The sequence below is a fragment of the Pelecanus crispus genome, chromosome 2 (assembly GCF_030463565.1).
Source record: "Pelecanus crispus isolate bPelCri1 chromosome 2, bPelCri1.pri, whole genome shotgun sequence".
NCBI lineage: Eukaryota > Metazoa > Chordata > Aves > Pelecaniformes > Pelecanidae > Pelecanus > Pelecanus crispus.
In genome coordinates, this window is record NC_134644.1 from 148,691,021 (window position 1) to 148,711,892 (window position 20,872).

Below are 20,872 nucleotides of genomic sequence, written 5' to 3' on the forward strand. Positions count from 1 at the left end.
CCAAATGGCTCCAACAAGATGAGTAAGAATATTAGTTATTTAAATTAAAAGAAAATGAAAGCTACTGTCATTTTAGGTCATAGTAACTGTCAGCAAATTCAGGTTTTCTCCTCCCAACATTATTCATAAAAACTGCAAGAAAACGTTCAGTTATTTCTAACTACCTTTTCAGGTAAAAATGTTGCCATATTATATCCACTTCTTTTAGAAACTTCCATATTTCTCATCCTAACCTATATTACTTTACAGTTCCTGACAAGTCAGTTTGCTTCATTTCCACATCTTGAAACAAGTAACTAAGAAAAGGAAACGATGCAAAGAGCACCTATTGCATGTGGATTGTCCTCAATGGAAGATGAGTAGGTTCAGTAATTTCAAGGGTTTGACAATAATGAGTGGAATTCAAAGAAACAATTGTTACAAAATTTTGTACACTCTACAAAAGAGTTTAAAAAGTTTGAAAACTTCCATTTCATCTGAAATATTCACTCTTCCATAGATACAATAAGGATAATGCAAGAAACTAAAAGCAAATCTGGTTGATGTAAGAATCAGGTCATCTTTAGAATGAAGTACTATTTGTTTCTTCAATCTACTTGTACGGAACTATTAGATTAAAAAATAACTTTGGAAAATAAATATCTTCATCTTTGTTGCAAGCACCAATGCAGATACTGTAAGTTCCCTTCTTCCTCCCACTGGCACAATTCAAATATATAGGAGCAAGGAAAAAGTAGGGGTACAGCAGATTGCTGAATGTACATATAGAAACAACAGTTTGCTAAACAACTTCTCTTTCCTTTCTGCTGTGAATGCCCACTCCATATGGACATGAGGACCAGAAGTCTTAGGAAAAGAAATTCTGGATGGTTAATTATAAAAAGCAGAGCTTAAATTTGAAAGCTTCAGAAGTGTTAATGAAGGCATGAGCCAGTCTCCTGTTCATAGCTTCAGGAATGCTGGTCCTGATGGAACCCAATCCTCTGACAGATACTGAGACATGCTTAACAGGAAAATATACATGGCAAGAAAGCCTTACTGGATAACCAGAGCAAGATGTGGCTTTCCTTCAGAGAAAGCTTTCGGTCAGTGATCCTACAGCCTCACTCCTTGAACTCCCCATCTTTTACTTTGCCAGGTGCTTTCCTGTCTGACGTGGTCAATAAAGATCACTGAAGCATAGAGACTACACTAGAACTTTTAGTCTTTGCAGTAAAGGACAGAGAAAGTTTTGCCTTTCTAAACCAAAGGCAAAAACCTAAAGGTATACCAAGGAGATTAAGAGAAGAAATACTTTGTCAGCACATGGGATTCATCCAGGCCCTACAGGAATTTGGGAATGTCATTACCAGTGGGAACAGCTCCACTATAGGAGGGACAGGGATCAGCACCATCGTCTTCTTTAATAAGATTTGTACTTGTCTGCTTTCTTCTAGAGATGATAGATATTCACATTATCTAACACTGAGCCTCTAGGTCTGGTAACTCACGAGTTTTTAAACCGTCCCTATATAAATCTAATTCTTGACAGTGACAATAAAGGGAATAACCTTCTGAAGTAACTGGAAACAAACAGACAAAACAAAGAGGAAAAAGTTTTCAGTACAGAACAAAAGCAACTACCACAGAAACGGAGTACCAGTCAGTCAAGGTAGATGCTCTGGTACATAAAGGAGGGAAGGTGTGCACTTCAATAGACAACAGAAAGCTCTTCCTTAAACTGAAGAGGCACACGGAGGACCATGTCACCTTTTACATCTTCAAAGGTGAAGCCTGAGGAAAGATAAGACAGACATATGCTACACAGGCAGGCGAGCTTGAGTTATCACCTGGTTACTGACAGCTAAATGCCCATATGGACAATTACCTGAAGGAGAAAGTATTACCAAAAAAATATTAATAGAGAATGACTAGTTTTGGTGTCTGGTTAAAAAAAAAAAGAAGAGGAAAAAAAAAATCTCAAGTCCTACATTCTGAGCCAAATATGACCTAATCCCCTTTGGGAAAGAAATATTACCTGATCAACTGTAAAGACTTTGATCCTTTCACTTCCCAACCATTTCTGAAATTCTTTTTTCCAGTTTTTTACCAGACTCCCAGGGGTGACAATTAGTGCTCGTTTTAGTACAGGTTTGCATCCATAGACCCCTTGACGCAGAAGAGTCCAGACAAGTGCAATGCATTGCAATGTTTTTCCCAAGCCCATTTCATCGGCAAGAATAGCTCCAAATCTTCCACTAACTCTGTAAGATATAATTAGGCCGTGGTAATATTTTAAAAGACATATCTATAATTATTTACACTAGTTTAGGAAATTGCTTCTTGTGGTTGTTTTCTGAAGTACAAAGAGCCCATTTATACTTATTATGCTCTACTGTAGGTTTTCATTCAGTTATACCAGAAGACCTTAGAGTGAAATGCCTCATTTTCTAGATTAATGCATTAGTCCTCCAAAACCAAATAGTTTAAATCTTCTTTTAGAATTAAAAATATTATCTAATATTTTTAAAACTTGTATATACCTTAAGGAATCTATGACTTGAGAAAACACTTCTGAAAACTACTGTATTTTTTCAACAGGTTGGTATAACAGCTTCTTTATTCTAAATGCCTGAATTATAACTTATATGAATAATTATGAATTATATGAATTATAAATCCCAGAAAGTAGTGTGCTTTAGCATGGCTTAGACTGTATCCATGTTTACAAGACTTGGTATTTGCAGTAGAACTGACAGGCCTTTTGGTGCACTAGCTTCTCATCACATCTGGCAAAGTCACAGCAAGCATGATGCTACATACAAGTCAGAAAAAACTTGTGCAACCTTTACTAGGGGAAAATTACTAATATTAATTAATTGACAAAATGCTCAAATCTTCCCATTCAAATTGTCTAATTTTGAATGTAGGCATGAAAATATTACTATTTTGAAAGTATTGAAAGCCAAAAGGATAATTACAGTCTTACCTCATTCCCATTACACATTCATATAGAAATATAATTCCTTCTTTCTGATGTGGTCGGAGATTATTTGCAATGTAAGGATCCACAACTACATCCACCATAGGTAAACTGGCCTTATTGAACATCCACTGATGACTTGCATTTGGTCTTGGCATAACTAGAGAATCTTGAAGTTCAAAACATATGTAAGTATTGCACAAAACATTATTTTTAGTCTGTTAGCAGAGGGTATTATTTCTCTAACTCAGCTACAGAAAAAAGTAAATGATCTAATGACTGCTAAAAATACTGTTCAATATATTGACCATTCTCAGACAGAAAACAGATTGACCAACAGAGCATCTAGATAGCCTTCTACATAAAAAAATTCCTTTTACAGAGGCTTCCCAAATAGTTTGCACTTTTGTCAAAGGTAAAGGTGACAAACTGAGAAATCTGAGTATTTTTTTACGATGAGGTGAAACTGCCTACCTAATAAATGTTGCCAGATGACTTTGAATGCATAGAGTTAAAGCAGATATTCTAAAAGGCTTCTTAAAGGAAAGTTTAAGAAAAAGAACATAAACAATGACCTACATAAAGTCTAGATGCTACATTTCAAGGGGATATTCTTGTAGCTGCACAGACTTCTCTGCCTGAGAAACAGATAAAAAGACAACAATTTGTTAACAAAAAAAATAGGGAAGGACTGAGACTGAGCTGACAAAGGCTGCCACAGTGCATGAATAAAAGAAGTTGACAGGTTTGATGACATACAGAGGCAGAGAGAGCATGAAGTATTGGGATATATCCTTTGGCTACATCTAAATAACAGTTTTGCTTGCCATCATTTGTTTACAAACTCTAACATCATAATTTTGCTAGACATTGTCGACACTGGGTTGCTTATATTGATGCTACACATCCTCACTGAAAAGCTGCATTGTCTCAGAATAAGAAAGCAATTTATAGCTGCTGGTATTGTTATGTCACCAGAGCAGATCTATACTGATAATTTATTCATGGGAATAGGTTGGTTGACGGCTTGTATCATTCAGGGAGATTTTGTTTCCTACTGACAAAGGGCTGAGTTCTAATAGATTGCATCAAACTGCATGCCTGTATATATAAGAGCTACTGGTGACAAAAAGATAACTTTTCTGACAAAATTTTGCAGCCTCAGAGATGGGAAAGAAACAAGGCTTAGATGAGCAATAGACTAAAACTTAGAAATCATACATGAAGATGTGGCTTTACATCTTTGTCACTGTGCTCTGTTCTGCTGAGCACAAGGGTAAATGGCTGTCCATTTTGAAGAAGCTGCATTTTAATGGACTGTTGGCATAGACCTCAACATGAACACTTCTGAATGTTCCAGTCCCAAGGTCCTGGTCTAGGAAAGTATCTCCATTACTTCTGAAAGAGCTTAAGCAACAAGACATAGTTAGATAAACTACGTGAGTCTCCTGTGTAAGCAATACTAATGACTGAGAGTCTGATCTACTGATGTGTTGAGGGCTCTCCGTATCAGGCAGTTTAGGGAAATCTCATAGGAGGTACTCAAATTCACCAGCAGAAAAGTCACAGGAGATAAAGAACTAGAAGAAACCATAGCTTTTTGATAGACTAGTACGAAAACAACAAAGAAGTTAATTTGAGTGTTGAATATATCAAGTCTTTGCCAGATTTTAGGTTAGAAAGTTAATGCAGTATCATCTTGCAACCACAGGAAGGAATATTCTTAGATACAACATGATCAAGTTGAATTCAGACCAGAAGCTGGTGTTAATAAGGCTGCTCTTACAAAAAAGGCCAGTGATGTCACTAATTACCTCTTGATTGGAATTTCATTGTTTATCTACATAGCAGCCAGGTAGCAGTTTTGAAAAGTCCCATAGTATCAGGATATGAGGTAAGAAGTAAGATGGAGGTATAACTATAGTAAGAATGTAGAACAAATTTGTATTTTTTTTAAATATGCATTGCTCTCTTAGTAACGTTTTTTTAAACTCATTTTTATCTTCCATCTGAAAGATAAAGCCATCAGCGGAATATAGTTCCTAAACGGTTTGTTAATGACAGATGAAAGAGTACTTCTTGTTTAGATAAGTAACGCCACTTCCTGCAGCTATCAAATGTTTACAGAATCCCTGTTATACAACTGCTTAACCAGCCTGTTCCTATGCAATTTGTGAACTCTCGTGGCTCTTCCGCACGTGGTACTTCTAGCATTATAAAACAAAACTTTTATGCCAAAATGTATCTGGTTGAGTTTGGGCAGTGTAGTTATACTCACTGGCTGTGAAGGATCAGGTGCTGTCAGAAGCAATTCTTTGAATCTGGCTTAACCTCTCTATTACTGATCCTCCACTGTAATTACTGTGCTGCCATATTATGTCAGTGCTTCACTGACCCCAGTGGGAAGCTGGAACTCATCTAGAACTTTTAGCATGTGTCAGACTGCTTCTTTGATCAATATGCTCATTTTTCTTGGCAAAACTCTCAGAAACCACTCTAACTTGTTTCTACAGCCATCTGTAACAACTATGAGAAACTTTATGCAGTGCAGAGCATTTCACTTGTTAGAAACACACATGATAAAATCCTAACATGATATTGATAGAAACACTAGTCCTGTATGTCAAAAATACTTTAGTAATACATTGTGGAACAAGAAAATTTTGGTTACACATTCAACTTTTTTTGAGAGCCAGAGGATGCTTAAAGAAACTTAAAAATCTGAATCTTACTTGAAGCACTTGGATCGTGGCGAGGTTTGTAGCTCTGAGAATCTTTGAGCATATTCTCTTTAGTATTGGATTGACAGACACTTTTAAATGGTTTACAGAATGGTTTCATATTAGTTGGGACTGTGTCATGAGTCCCTACTCCAGCCTGAAAACACCTGCCACTGCTGAAGTCATCTGCTGAAATTACACCCATCACTTCAATTTCTTTTCCTCCAACAATCAGTGTTTGGCCTTCATCAAGACTGTCTAGCTCTTTAGATTTATATCCAGTACCTAAAATAATACAAAAATTTAGTAATTAGGACAATATAGCAAATACTACTTCCTTAACATCTGTACTCATCTGCCGGAAGAAAAAACAAAACTGTCAACAGGTATTTGATTAAATGCAATTTTGGAGGTAAGCACCACTACCGGACCTTTCCTTCTCACTCAACAGGCTTGTAAAATAATTGCAGAAATTTAAAATTTACATTGCTTAAATTGGTCAATTTATGATTTTCTTAGAATCAAAGAGCATTGAAAGCAACTCTGAAGGGGCAAGTTAGCACCGATGACATTGGTATCGTACTCCCTGACACCATCAAAAAGAGAAAAAAGACTTTTCCCAGCGAAAATCAGAATATTCATTTTTCTATTGTGTTTTTGCTAATTCAAGAAGACAGGACTTGAAAAAAAAACACAAAAACAACAGGGTGGTGGCTGATGCATTCCAGGCATTACTCTCTTTCTCTCTGCCTTTTTCAAAAACAAGCAAGCCTGTACATATATTAGTTTGCTATAAATACATTCAAATTAACGTCTAAGTCACAGACTGATTTGCAAATCAAAACTGCCTGGTGCTAACAAGGCTCACAATGTCATGATTGTAACAAAAGAGCAGAGAAGCCATCTCAGTCCTAAAATTAATCAACTTATGTTTTGTAGCAACATTGTCCAATCCTACTCCCTTACAAAATATCTTTGGCTCAGTTAGCAAAGTTAATTCTTGCTTTGCTTTCAGTAAAAAATTATTGCTTCAAGTTGACTGCAGCCTATAGTTTGCAAGTCTTATTTTTAACTCTGATATCAACCCAAACTGTGTCTTACAGCAGCAGCTGCTGCTAAAACTACAAGACTAAAAATTGCTACACAGTTGACTTTGGCTTGGCTGGAAAATGTTGCTGTTTGCTTGTCTTTCTGACAAAGACAATATTTTTAGCTGTTTGACTGGCTGAAAAGCACAGATCCAACCTCTGACATTCCCAGTTGCCATACTACTGACCCGACTATCTACAAGGAACTTACCTGTTTATTTTCCCCTAAATTTAACACCTTCTCCAATGCATTATGTGAGCAACCAAAATCAACTGCTCATCCCTCATTTGGCACCTCTGCTGAATTAGTACAGCCGTTCATTTCCAGATCCTCTCCTTGGACTAGCATTTGGTATTTCTGTGAATAATGTTATTCAGCCTGCCCCAGCCTCCCCCATACATCTGCCTTACATGTAAGAAATATAAAGCTTTCTTGCCGTCTCCCCCCACCCCCCCAAACCCTACTGTTTTTTCATCCTGTGGTTGATATTGGTATGGAGAATAAATTTAAAGAGCTGGGTCTCTGTTATTCAAAGCACAGTAATTTTAAGCCAGTTGTTCACTTACACAAGTATGCAAATCTACAGTACCTCTTCCAATGTCTTTGCCTTCCATATCTTTCAATATTACTGACTTTCCTTTTGTAATAAGAACAGCATCGCCTTCCCACTTCTTGTGCTTTTTCTTTGATGCCTTACACCACACAACACTGAAATATTTCACAAGGCAGTCAGGTTCTTCCTGAGCTGCTTCTTCCTTTGCTGTCCCTGATGTTGGCAAACACAGTGCATCTAAAAGGGAAATAAAATAACAAAGAATATCTCAGGTTCTCTTGACAAAGTGTATAGTCATTTGCATTTCAAACAAATCAAGGACAATCTACGCATTTCATCTCATATAAACAAAGTGGTGTATTTCCTGTCCTGGGCCACTTATGGTAAGTTTGGACTGAAACAGAACAGCCCTTAAGAACTCATCCTGAAATAGGAACTGTTAAATTGTTTCGGAAAGTATCCACTTCCAGGAAAAGCACATTACTTGGTACATCAGTGAGCTGCTGATTTGACATATGTATAAGACAATGAGAGTGGAGAAAGAGTAAAAGGAAAGGCTGGAAAAAAACCAAAACTGAAACAACCATAGGAGAAAATGAAAACAGGGTCCCGGTGAAGCGGTGCTGGGCGATGTTCTGGAAGCAAGGACAGGAACACAGAACTCAGGAAAGGGAGCAAAGGAGGGCAGTAACCAGATCTGGAGCTGAAGTCATTAGTACTAGGTGGCAGAATAACCGTAATTGTAATAATGCAAAAGATTATTTCAACTCCTTTCCTTATACCCTTTAAAAATAAGTAATCGTGCAAATCTTGAAACAGACCATCTCTTGAGTTTGGGGCAACTCAAATGTTGTTAGGAGGCTTAGATTGATTTAGATTTGTCAGCAGTTACCTAATTATATAGATATAAACATTAATAGGAAATATTTAGGTTAATAAGGTTAAGAAATCATAATAGAACAGACAGCAGTTGATTATAATATCAATTAAGAATAACCACATGCTTTCAAGAGTTAGCAATCTGGCATAAGTAATGGTAGATAAGTCCCCAGCATTACCTAAAGGAATATCTGTAGCATTCCTTTTCAGCACATGCACAGCTTCAAAGAGAGAATCAGACTAATTTTCATTAAAATACCCTTGCATGCTGGCTAAAGGCTTAAATCGGTTTGCTCCTTTGATTCCATCTGGGATTCAACACTATACAAATCTGCTACAAAAAAGTGCTTATGCCACAGACTAACCTTTCCAAAATGTCCAAGCATACTGGTATTTAAAGGAGAAGTGGCAAGAGTAAACTTTTGCTTACAATAATGGTCCAATAAAGAGGCAACTTTATCACTTCTACATCAAGTCTACATAGTCTTAAAACTGCGAAATACTCATACATTACATGCCTAAAACGAGTGCAATTTTTCAGACTAGCATTTACTAAAAAGGTATCACCTAAATGAAAAATGCTACATTTATTGAACAGAAATTTCTTCCCAAAGCTCCCTAAAAGTTTTATTGTCTGTATAGAACTCTATGCTAACGCAGTGCCTAATGTAGATAGGATTTTCCATAGGTGGAAGTTTCTTCAAGGCATTAGTCAACATCTGCAGTGTTTCATGCAACAGATGCCTCCATCTCCAAGGGGTAACAGAGCAGCTACTGAACACCAGCACACTGCAGAAGGATGAGAAAATGGAACAGAGCAGCTCTTTTTGAAATGTAGGGGATTCTTTGTAGATGAAACCTGGGAAATGAGCCAGAGAACAAGAATAAATCCTTGCAGTTTTGCAAAAAGGTACAAGGGCTCTATTGGATCTTCAGTAATCACAAGTGATAAGATTCAGAGGGGTGAAGGAGAGAGGGGAGAAAGAGAGAAAACCGGTACATTGCTAAAATACAACAGACTAATTTTACTCTATATTGAGTTTCTAATTGTAAACTGATTCAACAAGATAAATACAAAATTGTTCTCTCTTTGCTTTTCAAAGGGATTCCCTTAGTTTAATCAGCAACTTCTTTCCTCGTATTAAGATGTTAAGTAACTGTTACTGCAAGAACTGAAGATTTCATTGCAGAACTTTCTTCTTTTCTCTTGAAGGATGGCAATCCATAAACAAATGACCACCTCCTTGTCTCCTCCACTGCCCGCCCACATGAGTTTGGTGACCCCTGAGATCTGTTTTATGGTCATTGCTCTTTTAGTCAGGGAGTCCTGCGTGGTGTTACCTAAATCACCAGTAGTTTAACTTTCAGGTCAGTAACAATTCTTCAAAGTCTTCTTATCCCTACTTCATTTAAAAGAATAAGAAAACCAATAATTTAGAAACAGAGGTGGAGACTGCTAGCATTTCGTAGTAGTGACTTTTACCCAAAAGGATTTCCAAAGCAACCTGCCCTCAGCGAGAAGCAAACTGGGCACCAATATTCCATAAAATACTACCATGTCCTTATGGGAAAACTGAAAAATAACAGCCTCTGCAATGCTCAGATTTCTTCCCTCAGTTTGTCTTCTGAATTACCATAATTTCTGTTTATAAAAATATCCAGTAACGATTTGTTTCTATGCTACATAAAGTATTCGCTTTTTACCTATAACTACAGTATAGTTTCAGATAAAAGTGTTAAGGTATTTTTCTTTTTTAAAAAATTAAACATTTTTTTATAAAATAATTACATCCTGTCAAAATTATCTTGCACAGAATTCCCTTGAATAGAAAACCTAAACCTCTTCACCAGCAATGCTGATTAGGTACTTGCATTCAACCTTCTTTCTATCTTACTGTTCCGGTTTGTATTCAGCATCACACCTATTTAACTTGAAAAATTTGTTCCAGAGCAATAGCAGAATATCCAAATTCGATAAATACAGTGTCAGGAACTTCTCAGGAATGGAAATGAGACTGGTATGTTACACACAGGGACTAAGTTCAGTGTCTGATACAGGGGTACAGAGAGCAATGGCTTCAACAGCAAAGCCGCTGCTGCTCACTAACCGTAGACAGGATCTTAAACAGAGCTGGGTTTGCTGAGACCCTGGAAGATAAACCGCGATTGTAAATTCTGAGCTCTGCTGTTAATCAGTTTGGACTGAAAATAATAAGTAACAGGAACTATGTGTACACCACACTATGAGAAAGATCAGGAAATCATGCCCACTCATTTGTCTCCCAAACAGCAAACCGCCCAGCCCGGGAGTGCGGTTTTCTTAACCATGAAGAAACCAGCAAGTGGTGTGTCTTTCCGCCCAGAATGAAGGGCTTGGGAACTTTAAAGATGTGGCTAATAAGGCTTTGAAAAGCTTCCACAAATTAAAAAGCTTTCTCTCTCTGGTTGAGAAAGCAAGGGCTTAAGTTTCGAGATATAAACGATAGCCTAGTTGATATGAGGAAAAGTTTCAGCAGCCTCAGGAAGGTGATGATTTACAGAAAGCGGGACAGGATCCAGGAGAGGGGACAGGGGGGAGTGTTCCAATGGCAAACTAGTTTAACCAGTTTCTGATGAGCAGGATTTAGAGAAAATGCATCGATTAAGTGCGTTAGGTTACTCCCAGTGCACCAAGAAAGCCGCTGCATTATGAAAGACTACAAAAGGTAACTCAGACGTGCATTTGCAGCAGACTACACTGTAGCTTGCAGCACTGTAAGTATGTGTTACCGTAAGGAGCGCGGCATGCTCCAGTGAGCAGGGCACTAGACACCTCAGGCTGAGGTGTGGTTTAATGGATGGCTTAACCCCATCCAAGTGCAGGCTGCTGCCAAAGCCCGCGAGCTCACCTTTCCTTCCCTCTCCCCCTCTGCTTCTCATCCACCAGCTGCAGGCAAGCCAGCTCAATGAATCCCACCAGCAACTGCAGTCAATACAGGGAAAGGGTATGTGTGGTTTGGAACAAGAAGACTGGGAGGCTGCCCCTTTTTTTTGTGGCAGCTGCTGTTAGGTTGGGGTGATTTTGAAACCACAGGACCTGTCAAGTTACCCAGCACATCTGTACCTGAACTTCCACGTTGTAAGCGTGTATGGAACGATAGGGAGTTTTCCCTCAACCACTCTGAATATTCTAAATAAAACGCACTGTCGCAATGCAAAAATTACAATCTAAAGAAGACAACTTCGATTAAGTTGCACTGTATAGTGCTAAGGAATAATTAAAAAAGAGAGGGAGGCAGAGCAAAAAAATTGGACTGAGGTAAAAGGAGAGCTGGGCTCTGAATGAATCACAGCCGAAACTCGATGGCAGTGTTCTGCTGCAGCCTCTGCAGCCACTCTGCACATGTGCCATCGATCTGCTCTGCACAGCCAGCATCATCTCCGTCTTCCGAGCAGAGGAAGTAATCAAAAAGTTCCTTAATCAAAATAATTCATAACATTTAGAGAACAGATGTTTACACAGTAGTTAGATATCTTGTTCCATATGAAAGATCTGTATGTTAAACACTCCTAAGATATCCCAGGAATATTTAAAGAAATATGAGACAGAGATAGCATCACCCTTCATTTGCAAAGCAATTTCAGTCTAATGGTAAACTTAATATTAAGCTAACATGTAAATGTATACTAGTGTGCCTTGAAGATGGAAAAATGAGTAATAACTCTTCTCACAGCGCTTCTATGAGACTTTTATGAGGAATGCAACCAGCAAGAGTTGAGCTGACTTGCCTTAAAACCATAGGAATCAATGACAGCTGGGATTACATCTCAGTGTCGCTTGATTACAACCCAGTGCTTTGTACCCCTCTTTCAAACACAAAATGTATATCTAATTCATCTCGCACATATCAGCAATGTTAGCAAACTCACCTAAAAACTGATATTTCAAGCAGGAGTACTTTCTTTTAAAAACACATCATTGTTTTATATCCAAAATTGTTTTTAAACAAAAATGCAAATGATCAAGATTTTTTAGTATTTTTAAACATCTGCATCAAAGTAATTTTATATGCATATCTTTCATCTGAAACTCCAATCAAACTAGCCTCTAGATTGCTGAACGTGCATTACTATGGGGATGTCCGTTAGCAGATCTTATTTTACAAAGCTGATAATTTTGCCAGGCCTTCACCAGTCCATATGATGTCTTCCATGCTAGCTGTCTCACTTTAAGCACACGTATTCACACACACGCACAATGTCCATAAAAACTTTCAGTGAAAGAAAAATCACTGTTTATGAGAACAAAAATCACAGATTAATGCAGTCTTGGTCACACTAAACTATTATTCCTTGTAGAAGCACTAATAACACTCTGGAGAGTAATCTAAAAATCTGGGGAGAAGATAGCGCTTCTTTTTTCTTTTGGCTGGGGTAAAACTTCTTCCATTCCTGAAAGCTAAAAGCTCTTGGAAATAAATGCAGTTTGCATATTCTCTGCAGCTTAATTTCCTGAGGATTACACGCTGGACATGCTCTAACTGAGGCCGAGAATAGCTTTCTCTGTAGTCACAGCTCTCACTGCTCAGACCAAAGCTGGGTCTCTTCCAAGCACGCCAGCAGGGAATTTCTCCTGGTCCCTCTCCTTTGGAGGCACCATCTCATCTCCTGACACCAACCAGGGAAAGATGACAGAGGGGACAAGGACCAGGTACAAGGAAGAGCAATTTGGGAGAAGAAGCCTGAAAAGACTACCGCTGGAAAGGAAGACTGATGTTAAACGAGTAGAAAACTGACAACTGGGTAAAAGGACATAAGTCAGACCTGGAATCAGAGCATGCCAGGGAAAGGCTAGAAACCAAGCAGGGAGTAAAAAGAGTAGGAAGACAACAGATTATTTTAGGAGAAGGTATGGGGAACATAACTGTGGCAGACTAGGACTGGAGTCCAGTATAGCAATCAAACAGCAGAGAGAGTGCTGGAATTTTCTGAGCAGGAACTGGGGCAAGAAGAACTTTCTGACCCTCATTTCAGTCCCTCAAAATTCAAGGTTCACTAAAAAACATATGGCTGGAAGCCGTCAAGGGAAACCAAGGGAAGAAATGAGAATGGGAGCTGATTAGACAGTGACAGGGAAAATAAAGTGAAAAGTGACAGTGGAAGAAACCAGCTAAGGACAACATGGCATTGCAACGTAAAAGATGTCAAGCAGGTGAGCCCAGAAGGACACACAGAGCAACCCAACCTCCTGGCAAACAGGGCCCACTCCTCTTCCCCCATCTTTGTGATTTAACTTTTTCCCTAATTCAGATTTTAAGACGAGCAAGGAAAGGTAGTCAACATAAAACTACTATAATTGTTATGCTCTTCCATATAATTTCACAGAACGGGATTCAGCAGCTGCTCTCCACATGGGTAGGGCTGCGGGAGGAGAGCAAGGAGAGATTTAGGTGCAACATAAGAGATGGAGGCAATTAAGCTTTTGAACTGGGTCCATTTGACTGATCGTACCCTGTGAGACAAACCCAAATCAATTCTGAGTTTAGGACTGGTGGAGGACCCAGAATCAGGCAAATAATTTCTAGTGGACAAGTCGGTGAAGGCAAAGCAGGAGCTAAAGCTTAGATCATCATATCGTTTTCCGCCTAAGTCCCTTTGGTACTTTCTGCTCTTCAACCTGAAAAATTTTCAGTCTTTTGGTTTCTTTGCTGTCGGCAAACACATGCATGCATGCCCCTATAGTAATGGTCTACACTGGATTCAGTGACCTCCTAATGCAGTCATTCACTTTATGATCCCAAAGGGTGAAGGTAAGAGTCTCAACCTTGCCTGTCTCACATAGATGAAAATATCAAATTATATGGAATAATCTGTTTAGAAATGTTAATTTGCTCTAAAAGCCAAAAGATTAACATCTACAACCCCGTGGTACAAAACTGCGTCACACCCCATCCCATCCCCCAAACCCCAGCTTCCACTAAGCGAATAGTTTTAAGGTTGTGAAGTCGAGCAAAGTTTGGAGATGTCAAAAATAAGACTGTTCCAATGACCTGATCTGCCCCCTTGTGCATATGCATTAATGATAAAGTCTTTACAGAAAACATGCTGCATTACGTCGCCACAGGAGCTCTTGCTCATTCAGTGCAGAGAACTGAACCGCTCGGCAGCAGCAGGAAAAAAGAGGTTGCTGCTGCCTACGTGATCCCTCAGCTGCTTTGTTGCAGACTGCAGAAGGTGTGTGATGAAGGAGGCCCAGACTGCAAGGACAGAAAGTCCACTCTTGTGGTTAGATAAGCTGAATAGTGCCTCAGAGAACTGGATTTTACTTGTGTTGTCTTCTCGAGTTCCTCTGTGGTCTCAGGAAAGTCATTTAACCCCAACTTTTCAGCAGTAAACATTTGTCTGAGCGCCTGACTTGCGATTCAGTCTCGTTTGTAGTAATAGTGAACGTTCACGGGTGCAAATGGAAATTGTGGTTTGGAAAGATTAACTGTATGGTATATTAAAGCACTGAGATAATGCAGTCCTAGCTGATTCAAGTCTGCACCTTCAGTAATAATGGGGCTTTTGTTTTTATTCTCTGTGCCTCAATTCCTGCATTATCTCCTAGAAAGTGGAACCAACCTCTTATCTCACAAGGATGTTGTGAAATGTAATTACATCTGTGAAGCACTCAGATACTACCATGATGGGGACCAGAGGAAAAAAATATTAGCTAATTAATTCAAAATAGTTTGAATAGTGTACTGAAAACAAGGCATAAGTCTATAACTGAACAAAAAGGTGGAAAGAAAATACTGAATAGTGGCTCACTAAGTGGATGCAGTCCATTCTGTAAACTGAAATTGGCAAGGAAGCCTACAGAAATATAAACCATAATCATGTAATTAATGACTATACCCAACAGCATAGGAAGGCTGGATTCAGGTTGTGCGTATTTGCAAGTTTTTGGGTACTTGAGTTTGTAACCTGAATTTTCTTTTCAAATAGGAACCTTCCATATACAATAATAGATATGGTAGATGTACTTAATTTCAACAAGTAAGAACAATCCTCTCATCACCATTTAATGAAACATTTACCTCTTAAGAGTATCAACGGCAGAGAAAGGAGGATGGAGACCATACACTTTCAAAATAATAGCTCCATAGTAGAAAACTATTTTTCCTAAACCTCTCAACTGTCTAAAAATCCAACTGACTCCAGCTTTCACTGTAAAAATTTAATGAACTAAGCTGAAAGCTTCTGTCAAGTCCACAGAAATAGATGTGCAAGTCCTATTATCAAAGGAAAAAGCAGCATCATTGAGAATTCTGAAAGGCTGCAGGCATCATTCAGTGCAGTGAGCCAGATCAGCTCGGTAAAACACTGGAACCAGTCAAATGCTATCCAAGTTGACTGTTTACTACACTTCTCAATGTGGCCATCCACACCGAAAGTTGTTTTGATTGTCAAGTAAAAGCTCTTTTACTTCAAAAAATAAATGCACAAGTCCTGTCAGAAAGCAACATCTATACTTGGGTTCTGTATATATTGAGTGTTATTGTAATAAATGAGAGTCTAAATGTGATATAAGTAGAAAAAATCCAAATATTTAAATTACCAAAAAAATGCAAATTACTAAGAAATAGTTATTAGACTATTACACAATCACAGGCTAATTGTAGCCATCTCAAAAAGCAGGCAATTTTTGAAGCAGCTTGCAGAGATGTAAGTATGCATCCTTTTGCATTTCAATGTTAATGGAAGGTACACAGCTAAATCCATATGTGGTACTTTGAAAATATATAGTTTGGCACTCTTAAGCATTTGCTATTACTTCTACTGTTTTTTATTAAAAATAAAACTCTATTTCTGTGCTATACAAAATCTCCATTCCTAAAAAGCAAAGACTTTTAGATCTGTAACAAAAAGCAAGCAGACGGGCAGAGATTTATTAAGATTACGTATCCTTCGTATTAACATCTGTTTTAGCACATATTGGAAGGAAAAACATTTTTAATGTACTGTTTGTGTTTGTTAATGGCCATCTTTGATTTCCCTGGATTATAATAAAATCCTTAAAATAAAACTAATCAATAAAACTTATGCCCACTGTCATGAGTATGAAACACAATATATTCCCATGCTAAATTATTTAAACAGGACTGTTTAAAATTTATGACATTACCCTGGAAAGAGGCACACAAAGGATGAGTCATATTTTTGAGAATTTTCATGTGTTATGCAGCAACGATTACTTGCAGAGTGGCTGATGAAATATTTGGAAAGGGAAAGAGTAATCTTTCCAAATCAAGTTACATAACTTTGATGTACATAAATGTAATCCATTCAGTAGTCCAAGCAGAAAAGTAGTATTTATGGCCCAAGCACAAAAACCTAGAGCTCTAGTTGTAACTCTTACTAGGAAAGCAAAAATGGAACAGGGAAGATGAAGGAGGAGGGAAGAAGAGAAATTCATCCTTGTAGAGGTAAGCAGCGCTTACTGTGCTGCCTTTGCTGGTTCTGGATGTTAAGAAAATTGAATACAATTTAAATTGCATAGAAATTCCAATGCAAATTAATAAGATGATTCCATGCAGGGAGCCGTAAAATCAGGATGCCTTTAACAGAATCTACTTTATATCAACCCTGCCTATTTTTGGTCCTGAGCTGACCACTTACATAAGGAAATGCTGGTAGACTTGGAGATGTGGCAGCTTTCCATCAGCAGACTGGGTCCACTTGCTATTCCCAAGGGACTGCTTTGACCCTTGATGTCACTTGAAAGCCTTTGCAGCATGCACAGCTCTTCTTATCAACTTACCATATGCATATCTCATTGGGTATGTATGTGTGTGTGTGTATACATACATATGTACATGTGCATACTCATCAGAGAAGGATGAGATTTTAAAAAAGATCAAATTTATCTCTACTGTATTTCATCTGAAACCAGCCTTTACAGATGCCCACTGTATCTTCAGAGCTAAAGTATCTGAAACTTTCAAAATATATTTAACTTCTGGACTGTTGAAAAACATCTTTAGTACCATCTTGGAAGTTGACTTAGGAATCGTGTGTTTTCAAAACTCAGCTACAGCAAATTAGCACATACAGCTACATAACAAAACCTCTTCAGAAAGGAACAAATTTTATCTAGCAGAAATAATTATAACAAAAAACAATGGCTAAATTCCCTAAGCAAGCTTAATTCAGCCCTCACCTGTGCACACACTATGCAGTACTCTGAATCACAGAGCTACAACCCATATTTTCCAGGCTATTGCTGGTCTTGAACTTTTCGCAGAAGAGCTGGGCCATTACCTATCCAGCTGTATAGTCCAACAGCTCTGTAATCCTTGCCACACTGAAAAAAGGGCAGTTGTGCTTGAGATCCTTGCTATCATGGCACCCTCTCTGGATCTAAGCAAAGTGGCTTCCTCACTGAGTCTGCCGGCGCTGCTACTGGCAAAACTAGGGACACGTTTCCTTGCTTTCATTCAAGGTGTTCACAGCTGAGAAATCACTGTTCTTCTCTCAACAGTGCAATGTGCCCAGGTTGGACAGACTCTCCTAAGAATTCAATTAGGGACTATATCTGAAGTATAACAAACTTGTACTGAAAATTACCAAACACTGTGTTTGCCAATAACTTATGAATTAGACAAACTTGAGCGAGGTTTTATAGGAATGGTCAAAGACCAGCCTGGTGCCAAATTTCAAGCACTTTTTCAAAAGTACAGAGAAACTAGAACACTACAAAGCGAACATCATAAAAATTCAATACATCCAAACCAGCGTATTCTCCCCTCAATCCGGTTCACAGAAAAAAGCTGAGCTACTTCAAAAAGACATAAACAAACACAAATACATATCTAGAACACTCACATTATAGCCTGAGAGGAGGTAACCCAGCATAAAGTGGTTTGGCCAAACTGATAGTTGATGCTACCAGTGTCACCTGGAAGTCCATCATGATGTACAACGTACTGTCAAAGCTTCCTTACAATGCAAAAAAAATGCAAACATCACCTGGGTGAAACTTGCAGAGTTTACAAGTCAAAAATAATGTTTTTTTGGCTTACACATGCACCCCTAAGTGAATGCCATATTATGACAGAGAATGTATCAACAGTAACGGTAATGTTATATGTACCCAATTTTACTTCTCTATTTCTGGTATATGCCACACAAACATTTCTAGACTTCACAGAATGGTATTCTTAACAGTACTGACAAGTGGGCTAAGTAAAATTTACCTGCAAACTGCTGCAGAGTTATGATAAATTACTTTCACATGACATCTTCAGTGATTAATAATAGATACGACTCAAGACTACTGCAACAGATTTTATCTGATACGATACAGGAAACAAATAACGTTGTAGTAACTAACAACAGGCAGTCCAAAATCCCTCCTCCCCATCCCCAAACTAGATAAACGTTTTGTCCTATTGTTTCACTGTTAAAGAAAAAAAAAATTGCTAATTTATAAATTGATTTACTTATTTCAAGCATGCAGAAAGTTCTGAGCTTTAAAAACAGACATTTTTGAGAAAGCATTAGCAATATAGACAAGAATCATACGAAGACATACCAAGTAAGCAAATGGCAACAGACAGGATACTGTAAACAAAATGACTGAGCCTTAACCAAACTGGGTCCTGACATCAACGGAGCATGGAGGGGCACCATAATCCAGAGGAATTTTTTTTTTAGCTGACATTTATGTTAAATTATGCTAATTATTGTGATTATGCCAACTATAGATGAAAATCGAGACCCAAGAGGAAATGGCTAGGAAACAATGACATTTTTTTTTTAAATTCTATTTGCATACATAAAATACAAAAAATTAAGTAAGATTTTTCAAGTCTGCAGTTTTGCTAAACCGCAAATAGAAGTCATAAATCATGTGGAGTAACTGCTGATTAAGTATTCAATGAAAATTATATGATATTTTTCTTGTGTGAACACTACAGAGTCAAGCAAGGTGTTATGTTCCCTCAGAGATGTTTGGATACATCAACAAATTGTTCTGTGTAATCACTAAGATAAAATAGTGTGAAATCCCATAGCACGGAAGAAAGGCAGGGACAGTGGGGAATGCCAGTGCCTGCAGATGGCTGAGCTTTCCTTGGGTTCTCTGACCCTTAACCACCCCCTCTTACACACAAATCACAAGCAAGGTATTCAACTACTTTAGCACTGAACTGTAGGTTTTACAAGAAAGAATTCACACAGACCAATTTTGTTAGCTAGTCTTCAATAAAACTTCGGGAAATTGTGTCTTTATTATGGAGGAAACTTTGCCCAGACTAATTGGATGCCATTTGAGAGCAACCATCTCTACACGGGCAACTTGGCCGACAGCAAGGTGAACGCTTTCATTTTTAGCAGAGATAAAACACAGAAACATCGGTCACAGAATGACTGAAATTTAGTCATGTGTTACACACCCAGCTAACAGACTATTACTTTAACTACTGTAAACAGCACTTTTTTTTTTAAACCTAAAACTTAAACAATATTTTTCAAATTATTTAAGACCTGGATATTTAAAAACAGAATAAAAGCATGACTTGTTAGGAATACACACTGAGAAGCTACATTTCATGTATTTTAAACCCTTGAAAAATGTTAAAAAGCATTCTTTTTAAAGGTTTCTCTTTATTTTCACATGCAAAATAGAATAGTAATCAACATGCTAGGAAAACACTTTCTCATCTTCATGAGTAACCTTTTTATGATTTTACCAAAGTTGAAATTCATACGGAACCACCCTAAAGCACTTTAAAATAAGATAAAAGAAATTTTAAAAGCTTAGCCAGCCAGCCTGGGTACCACAATTCCCCATTTACTCCTCCCACTTAGAAACAACGCTCTCATAATTATAAGCAACTTATTGGCTTTGCCTATTGGAAATCCAGTGGACAAAAAGTCTGCCTAAAGATCATATGCAAGCTCTAGTCCATGCATTTTCATTGTATGGGGGAAAAAAATCCCAAGCCAGAAAAGGTGCAGACATATAAATGAAATAAAGGAATTGAAGCTAGTGAGGTGGAAGATGTTAGAAAACAGGAATATTGCAAGCAAGATTAGATGTAAGTAATCTCTCCTGGTCTTGGAATACATCTCTCTCCTACCATTTTTACCCAGTAAGAATTCTGATCTAAGGCAAGCACATCAACTGAGATGATTCCACATGAGTCAAAAGCTTACAGGGGGAAGCAGGGAGGGACAAAAAAAGCAAGATAATTAGGGAGCAGCTGACAAAATTATAGACTGATCATTAGACAATTACTCAGATGAAGTTATACAAGATGCTATCACAATTATCACAAAGTTACGACAGTTACAGTGTTTTGCTCTAATCCTAAACATAAGTCCATTAGATGTTGGGAATTAAATTACTCCTGGAGCCTGTTTATTTCAGTTATCTTAGTAGAAGGACATGAACATATGGTAGAAATTTGTCCCTGCCTAAAATTACTCTGCTTGTACTACGTACATTATAAACATGCAGACAGGGAATGGCACTGCCAGATGTAGCGAAGGGAATAAGAGGATAAGAACGGGGGTGAAGGAGGGAAAAGCTTCCTACCACCCCTTTCACACATGCTAATGAAATACCATTCACTGGAACAGTAAAAATTCATAGCACTTCAAGGTCCAGAAGGACTAGCCACAGCTGTGGTGCATGTACCC

At 38.0% G+C, this 20,872-nt stretch overlaps 1 protein-coding gene across 1 annotated transcript in view; it reads right to left on the minus strand.

The window, feature by feature from the left end:
• RAD54B (RAD54 homolog B) overlaps nucleotides 1-20,872 on the minus strand; it is a 65,119-nt gene that overhangs the window by 14,363 nt on the left and 29,884 nt on the right. The window contains exons 4-7 of the mRNA XM_075704542.1: nucleotides 7,361-7,561; nucleotides 5,695-5,967; nucleotides 2,969-3,131; nucleotides 2,018-2,243 (exon numbers count right to left, since the gene is read on the minus strand). Of these exons, the coding sequence (XP_075560657.1) occupies nucleotides 2,018-2,243; nucleotides 2,969-3,131; nucleotides 5,695-5,967; nucleotides 7,361-7,561 (863 nt within the window). The remainder of the gene's footprint in view (nucleotides 1-2,017; nucleotides 2,244-2,968; nucleotides 3,132-5,694; nucleotides 5,968-7,360; nucleotides 7,562-20,872) is intronic.